The sequence below is a fragment of the Caenorhabditis briggsae genome, assembly GCF_000004555.2.
Source record: "Caenorhabditis briggsae complete genome, chrI, whole genome shotgun sequence".
NCBI classification, from domain to species: Eukaryota; Metazoa; Nematoda; class Chromadorea; order Rhabditida; family Rhabditidae; genus Caenorhabditis; species Caenorhabditis briggsae.
Genome location: NC_013489.2, coordinates 5,746,392 through 5,755,462, shown reverse-complemented (window position 1 = coordinate 5,755,462; position 9,071 = coordinate 5,746,392). Strand labels below are relative to the sequence as shown.

Here is a 9,071-nt window from a genome sequence, read left to right as displayed (position 1 = left end):
CATTATTAGTATGAAAAAAAATTATGGTACAGGTTTTAGTCTCTTTCCTTTGGCACACTTTTCTCTAACACTCTCTCACTTAACAGTTAGACCGTCGTCATCCCGTCCCTCATCACACTCTCCTCATCTCTTATACACCAGTTGATCATGTGCATACATTTTTTCGATAATTGATGACACTTACCCGATTCTTTTATGACCCGATTGTAACGATTACTCTTTGCTTCCTAAAGTTTTATTGACTCTTACAGTTTGGACTCACAAATCATACTGTAGGATCATATTTTGTCGCATTCAGGTGATCAATTTAATAATTCAAGATTTTTTATAGAGAATGCATTCTCCCATCATTGGTATTGATTTTGGAACTACGAAATGCTGTGTTGCCGTCGTCAAGGATGGGACTACACATTTGATTCCAAACGAACACAATGAAATGAACACTCCTACGTGCCTCGCATTCACTGATACACTGCGATTGATAGGAAAAAATGCAAAAGACCAAATTCTGGAGAACGCAGAGAACACATTAATTGGTGAGCACTAAAGTCATTTGTCCGTGCAAGGATGAATATTCATTTCAGGTTTCAAGCGTCTTATCAAGGAAAAGCCACCACTACCACCGAATTGTTATTATAGACCTGATCCATGCTATCGGAACATCTATCGGAATAACGTCATCTGGAATGTTCGACCAGAAGGCCAGATCAACTATCGAGCAGAGAAATTGTCTATGAAGCCAGAAGTGATGACAGCTATGATGCTGGAACAATGCAAAATCGACGCTGAAAAGTATCTAGGAACATCAGTGAAAGATGCAGTCCTTTCAATTCCATCTCACTTTAACGATTATCAACGTCAAGTAATCAAACAATCAGCAACGATTGCTGGACTTTCTGTTCGTTGCCTCGCCAGTAGCTCCATTCTTGGTGCTCTCGATTATGGAACTAATCTGGAGAAGAAGAAGGAACCTCGTATTGTGTTAGTTTTTGATATGGGCGGTGGATATTTTGATTTTGGACTTGTAAGAATCGAAAACGAAACGTTGACAGTGTTGGGTACAAGTGGAGGTAACATTGGAGGAGAAGACTATTTGAACCAAATCGTTTGGAAATTTGTGGAGGAAATCAAAAGCAAGCATGAGAACAACTTTGTTTTTGATGCCAATTCTGTTCAACGTCTTCGATCGGAATGCGAAAAAGTAAAAATCGCACTTTCGAAACAAAACCAAGTTTCGATTTCCATTGATGCTCTTTTCGAAGGAATTGATTTCCGTTCGAGTATTTCACGATATGAATTTTACAAACTCACATACCATCTCAATAAGCAGATCATCGATGATTTCAATGAAGTTTTAAATTCTAGTTCAACGAGAAAGGAAAAGGTGAGTAATAAAATTTCTACTCAAATTTTACTCATTCTCTACAGATTGACGAAGTTATTCTGATTGGAGGAGCCAGCCAGATGCATGAAATTCGTAGATGGCTTTTTGGATATTGTCAACCAGAGCAATTCAAGTGTCTGAGTTCCACCCATTCCATTGCACGAGGAGCTGCAATTCAAGGAGCTCGACTTGCTAATATATTTGTGCACAAGAGCTTGAATGTCGTGGGTAGCAATATGAATGTCAACCTATTCGTTGGTGACGGTGAATCTCAAAACCACGTACCTTCTTTCCTAAAGAATCTCACAATGGACGAAATGGATCGAATGACTGATGTGCTGAAGTACTGTAATGCCAATAATCTGGAAGAAAAAAGAAGAATCAAGACAATGATAGCCTGAAAGCAGTATGTTCCAATTTGATGAGAACTTGTGAGAACGCATTGGTTAGTTTTTTTTCGAGTTCTGAATCCTCTGTTTTTCGAATTTCTATCGACTAATCGATTGCTTTGTGCGCTTTTCATGAACAAGGGAACAAGGGTACAACAATTTATATCTCAAGTAATTCCTTCATATTACAAAACCAGGAAGAAGATTAAAACACCTCGTAGGCAAACTGATCCAAAAGTTCTTAATAGGGGCGTCATGAAAAGCTACACATTTTTTATGAGAAAGATTTTTCACCACTCTAAAATCTGTTTGTGAATAATCAGGAACTAATAGGGAAAAAAATCCTCGGGTTTTGAACGGGTATTGGCCAGTTTCTGATCGGAACTTGCCTGAAAACGGCTGTATGGCGGGCCATGGTCAGATTTTGGTCGGAAGTTGAAAGTTGAAACACTACAAAACTGAACACACTTTGTCCTAAGTTTGACGAAATTTGGTCGGATTTAGGAGGGGTCTTATCCGGAATCAGACCAACCTCCGATCAGAAGTTGCAAGCGATGCCCGAGATCTATCACACTGTTTAGAGAAAACTATTCGGTCATACATTTTGATACAGTTGTACTTGTAGTTGTTTATTACGACCCGACGTTTTTCAGAAGGACATCATTAGTTTGTGTGACGGAGCCCAACAACAAATCGACGCCGATCCAGAAATGATTTTTGAGGTTTTATTCAAAAAAGTTCACTCAACTCTTGGAACCGCAGTGAAACGTAGTATCGACGCTATGTCCGACGCTGCGGACATCCGTAAAATTCCTAAATTGTCTCAATAAGAACATGGTTAATTTCGTTCTCTCTTATTTGCGATTTTCCAGTATTTCGATTCTAAATCATTCAATAATAATATGATATCCTATTATCCCTTTTTCCTGTGCCCTGTTTGTAGTTGTTGAAACCTGTTCCTTGAAACCCCCACAAAAACTACTCTTTTGAATTCTTGATAATCACCATAATATTTTGAAACCTAAGATTCGAATATATTCCTCCAGTTTCTTTTTCCCAGCATTTCTACATTTCTTTCATTCATTTTTCAATGTTTTTTTACTTGAGACATACATCAATTTGAATTTTCTGAAATTTGAAACAAAAATACAATAAAAGGAACTTTTTGAATTTCCTGAACATATTCATTTTTCCTTTTTTTTCAAAAATTTCGTGAACTTTTCAGAAATTCGAAAACGAATTCTAAAAGACCTCCGTTAAAACCTCAATAAAAATGACGACAAATTTTTAAAGAATCAAGCAGAACGGATGATGATTAGTATGAATTTTGCAACGTTCAAGTTCAGGAGCCTTCGAAGTCTACGATTTCGTTGAAGTCGGCGTCTCCAATTTCCAGGATTCGAAAGATGGAATATAGAATCGGGCTACAATTAAGGTTCGTTATAGTTAGCTTAAGTTATAACTAGTAAGTTCCAGAAATCTATGAAGTGTACAATGTCTACGATACCTGCGAAGCCTACAATGTCTACGAAGTCGACCAGGTTCCGATTTCCAGGATTGGAACAACAAAACGGAATGCAATTGAGGTTAGTCGTTTTCAGTGAAGCAGTTTTAGAACAACTTTCGGGTAGCTTTCAATGCCAATTCTGACAATTTATCACAATGTTTTTGACAATTTCGAGTTATAGAAAAAGGTAGAAATAACTTTGACGAATGTAAATTTCAAATGTAAATTTAAAATCCACTCGCTACGAGCTTTCTATGAACTTTCTTTGTTAATGTTTTCGAATCCATAATTTAAAAAGTTCAGCTTGGTTGGGATTCCGCACATCTGACTACTACTTCCAGGGGGAATTTTGGAGGAGTCAAACAAGTATTTGAAAAGGTAACAGAAATCAACAAAATCATCAAATATTTAAAATTTTTCAGCAGGATGACGATGAGATTCCGCCACATGGATACCGAGTCAGTGGGCTGCCGCGCAACGGATTTGTGAACTTTCAGAACTCGATACTCCGTATTTTTTCTTTTATTTCTCAGTTTTTCGCGCGTTCGTTCTCTCTGGCATTCGTTATTCTTTCCAATTCCGACGTTCTTCTTTCGCAATTCTGATTTCCGACTTTTTCGATTCTTCTTCCGTAGTCGTGGTTCTAACAAAATGATTCTTGCGGTTCTTCGGTTGTTCTTTATTTTAGGGTGTCATTAAGGGTACAGGTTTAGGGTATTTTAAGGCACAAAATCATCGGACAATAACCTATCAAAAAATTATTTAAAAGTAGCTGAATTAAAAAATACAAAAATCAACTGAAAATTAAAAACACTAACCCGGAAAACTTTATGAAAATCAAATAAATCCTAGATACAAACAAAAAAATAAATACAAATGTCTGAAAGTAAACACTATGGTTTTCGCTGTTATTTTTCTCTTTATTGCTGAAGTGAATGGATGTGAAAAGTTGGGAATGAAAAATGTGAATATAATTTTGAAAATGAAATATTGAGGACAAAAAGTTGAAATTGAAAAAATTGGGACGAGTTGTTTCCAGAATTTTATTGTCCTATGACGTTGTACAGCTTCAACCAAAAAATACCCTAAACCTGGACCCAAAAATAAATTTAAAAATGAAGATCAACCGAAGGAACACAATAATTATTTTGTTAGAACCACGTCTACGGAAAAAGAATCGGAAAAGTCGGAAATCAGAATTGCGAAAAGAATTTTTTTTCAATTTTTAATTTTTGTTCTAAATTTTTATTATCATATTTTTTAAATGTCTGATATTAAACACTGTGGTCTGAAAAAATTATATCAATAAAGTTTTTGAAATTTATCTGTTGTTTTTTATTGTAGTTCCGTTTTTTGTGGTTCCTGGACAGGCTTTTTGGAATCAGAGATGGAAAAAAAGAAAAAATCATGAGAACAAAGTGGTTATTTGAAAAACAGAACTTCACAGAAAACGAATTCAAAGAAAACGAATACTCCTCCTTTCAACATTTCCAAATGCCAATCATTCCTTCTCAAGCTCTTATCAAAGTGACACTTCCAAGACGGTTATCATGAATCATTCTCTCACCTTTGGAAGACCCTTTTTTCATCAATTCCCACCTACTAAACAAACATTGACCAACCTTTTTGTTATGAAGTGATTGTAACATTTTGGTTACTTTGTCTTTGTAGGATGTCCCTTGATCAGTTATATTTTACAGTAGAATCTGTTCACAATTTTCAAAAAAAAAAGTGTTTTAATTACATGCTGCTTGCCCTTATTCCAAAGCTCCACCTTTCAAAGTTTCCGAAAAAAGAATTTAGTTACATCACGTGAATGTGCAAAATGTCAACATAGACAACTATTCAAATACACAGAGTTCAGAAGAAACAAAAAGCTGTTTGCAAATTAGAAAAACAAAAAACCTTCAAGAAATTTTGAAATCAAGGGTTTCAAAACTGTCGAATTTCAGTCAAAAGTTTGGAATACAACATTGAAAACATATTCATTTCTTAACTTCTTCTTTTTGTTCATATTTCCTCCATTTCATCTTCCATTCATTGTTAGTTTTTGGGCTTATGGCCTCTTTCCGCTCCCCCTTTTTCGTTTCTCTCTGCCAGTACGACTCTATTTGTTGTGTTCTGAAAATTGTCTTCTTTTTTCTCTTCATCTACTGCTTTTCCTCTTTTTCTCATTCTTCTCATTTTCTTTTGCCCAAAAATATTCACTCTCTCTATTGTCTCTCAAAGAATAATTATCTTCAAAGATATGGAAGATTCTTTTGCTGTCGGGATTTTTTGTCGAGAGTTTTTGTTTGTTTTTGAAGTTTTTTTTTGGAATATTACAGCGATTTTTAAAGCGTAACTCTCCTTTCGTACCTAAAAAGCATTTAATAATGAGAAGAATACAAGTTTTCAATTTGTTTTGAAAACGCTGAAAATTGATATTGGGAAACACAGATATTACCTAAAGATAAAGTTTGGAGTTCTAGAGTTTTCGAAATGCCGAAAAATCGAAATTAAATGTCCGAGTTCAGACTTTCTCAAATGTTAAAGAAATTTCTTAAATTCAGAATTTTCAAAATTCGGAATACTGGAATTTCGAAATTCCAGAAGCTCAGACACTCCAAATTTCGGAGATTCGGAAGTTAGATAACTCGAAAACTTGAGAATTTACAAAATTCCGGGATTCAGAAAATCAGAAAAATCTGGAGGTTTGGAATTGAAGCACTTTTCTACATTTCAACATTAAAGATTTTGAAAATGTGTATTTTTGATTTTTCTAAAACTTCCAAATATCTTACTTAACTTTCAAATTTTCAAAACTCTGAATCTCTTGATTTTCAAAATTTTAAATTCCGAAGTTACCGAGCATCCGAATGAGGAATTTCTGAATCGTTTCTAAATTTCCAAGATTCCGATCTTAGATCCTGAAATAAAATTATACGAATTTTAGAATATTGCTATTCTGGTAAAAACAAAACTTGTTCGAAAAGCATAATTAATCCAACAGAAGAGGCTTTTATCACAAAACTCGAAATCAAGTTTCAAATTTCTCGTCCAAATCTCATAATTAATTCTCTTTTCTTCTCTAAATCCTCCATTTCTAATCGTTTCTTTTTGTGGAATGGCAAGAGATAAAAGGATGAGATTAATGGATCGGTGGGTCATCTGGTGAGAAGAAAGAGAGAGAGAGAGAGAGAGAGAGAGAGAGAGAGAGAGAGAGAGAGAGAGAGAGAGAGAGAGAGAGAGAAAGTAGATCTTGATAGTAGTAACTAGTACTCGAGAGAAGTGAGAACAAGAACACTTTCTCTCTATTTATCTCTCATTTGACCCAATGCTTCATGAGCTCTCTCAAGACGTTTGGAGAGAGTTTACACTCTGGAATTGTCACAATAATTGCCACTAGGCAAGATAAAACGCAGTTTTTGATCTATCAATTTTCAGGTCCAAGAAATTGCAATTCATAATCCACGGTGTTTCAGGAAGCCTGGTCGGAAAACGCGCCCCAGCGAACTTGTAGGCCAGAAAAAGTTTATGATTTTGAAGTGAACGCAGATTTGATCTATTCGTTATTAATAGATCAAATCAATACTTTTTTCGCTCATCGTTTAAAACTTTGATCCTCAGCCAACAAAGTTCCGCAGCAAATTCAGCGAGATTTCGAGGTTCGCTGGGGGAGCTTTTTTCGACCAGGCTCTCTGAAACAGCGTGATAATCCCTGAAAACGTCGTCGAAAATAAAAGCGCGCTCAGTTTTCGCCCAAGAGGATCGCGGGAATCCTAGTCCAAGGCCACTGTCACAAATGGCTGAGAAAATGCACGAAAAAACTAGCACGATCTCTTGCATTTTTGATCTCGAATTTTTTTTCTTAAATAATTTGTTTGAAGTAATATTATGAAAATACACAATTATGGAACATTTTAATGCAAAAATACAAACAATTGTGCCTGAGTCCCCCTTTAAACTTTCCGAAACAATCTTAACAAGGAAATCTAAATGACCTAATCGTCAGCTTCTTCAGTGTATTTTTTGTTGAATTTCGACTCTTTTCCATAGACATTCATTTAGTGTCTTGAGGTTAATTCAAAATTCATCGAGGTCTTTTTTTGAACGACTTTTGGCTCTTGACCCGAAGCAGACATAATTTCAAATTGATGGACAATAAAACTATTTAATTTTTAAGTCTAGAAAATTCAGTATGAGTTTTTGGAAGCAATTCAGTTCATTCCAAACAGTTTTGTTTTCTAGTCATTTGTAGTTTGTCTATTTTTCAAATCCTCTGACGATTTCCAAATTTTTTTTTCAATTTTTCCAAGTTGAAGACCCCTCCCGTAGAATCTTTTTGTAGAAAAGTCTCCTAGCCCTTCATTGACTAAATATTAACCTTCAGTACTATTCATACAATTCTCCCAAATTGAAAGTTTTAGACTCCTTGGATCCGTCTGTTCCATTTCGTATCCTTATCCCCTCCCTCTAATTTCAAATCTTTCGTCTTCTAATTTCCTTTTCTTTTTTTCATTTCTTATTCTCCTTTTTTTTCCAAGTTCCAAGCCGTATAATCCCTATGGCGTCCAGATTCCAATAGTAGTCATAATTGGATTGCAACGAGTTTGACGCCTCGAATCCCGTTTTCAACTAGCCATCCAATTCGTTTCAAGTATAATCTCGCGAAAAGAAAAGGATAACGGATATCATTTTGAATTCTTTCGGAGTCGAATTCTCAGAATCTTGAAGTTTTTTTTCCCCCAGCAATGTCCTTTCCTTCTCGAAATTAGTAATCCAGGCGGATTCTCATCATCTTCTTCTGATCAAGAATCCTCACGGACCCCTCTCTCCGAATTCTCGATGCTTCGTCTCTTCTTTTTACACCAAACCGTTCAAAAATGTATGAACAAGAGCGATTATTATAAATAATAAAGTAGCAACGCGTCTTCTTCTTCTCATACATACTTAATGTCGTCGTCTTCTGCTTCCAACGACTTCTTCTTCTTCTTCTTCTTTTTCTTCTTCCCCCAAAAAATTCCAGTCTTCTTATTTTTCTTTTGTACTTTTTTATTTACTCTCCAGCTAATTGAGATGAGACACCTAACAATTGGACAACTAATTTAAGTGTTTAGATGAATTAATGAATTCAGATGTTATTAAGATGTTATTCAGATGGGCCATCTGAGATGGCAACTTATTTCAGAGAAAAACTTCCTCAAACGTTCGGCATGATGAAGACCACCGAAAAAAAAACATCGTAAAATCGAGTGTTATGGGACAGAGATGAGGAAAAGAAAGATCAAAAACATGGAAGCTCCAAGTATACTTTTTCCTACTTTCCTAGGCGAAAAAGTTGAATGATATCTGAAACTCCTTTTTGGAATCGAGAAAATGTAGAGGTTTTGTCACTGGATCAAAAGTAGAAGCAGGTAATCATTGTTGTACTTTTCTAACTGGAATTGACACTTGGTTTTGCAAATTTGCACTTTCCACTCACACATAAACCCAAAATCACTTTCATTCCGATTCAAGCGTTTTGGCAATCTAAAAGCTTCCTTAAACGTTTTCCCAATATACAAAAATTATGCATATTGTGTCACAATTTATAAAACTCTAGTTTTGAAACCACTCATCATTTTCAAACTTTGATGCGTTGTGACACGTGGCGAAACCTATAATTTTCAACTAAATCCCTGAAGAAGGAATATGACAGCGTAAATTATGGTAGGATTGAATTTCAATACAAGGAAAAAACCGACAAGTCTCAGGGGGTATGAAAAGGCAAAGAAGGACGATGAAAATGGTCGAATCCGATGTCTCAATT

General features: G+C 35.4%; 1 protein-coding gene across 1 annotated transcript; it reads left to right on the top strand.

The window, feature by feature from the left end:
* Nucleotides 1-334: 334 nt before the first annotated feature.
* CBG03751 lies at nucleotides 335-8,176 on the top strand (the record flags this gene model as incomplete). Its single annotated transcript, XM_002639158.1, has 11 exons — nucleotides 335-536; nucleotides 585-1,384; nucleotides 1,429-1,665; nucleotides 2,427-2,577; nucleotides 3,250-3,359; nucleotides 3,584-3,658; nucleotides 3,703-3,790; nucleotides 5,833-5,906; nucleotides 5,954-6,024; nucleotides 6,707-6,778; nucleotides 7,987-8,176. 11 exons carry the CDS (start codon nucleotides 335-337, stop codon nucleotides 8,174-8,176), a joined length of 2,070 nt encoding a protein of 689 aa, XP_002639204.1.
* Between the last annotated feature and the right edge of the window lie 895 nt (nucleotides 8,177-9,071).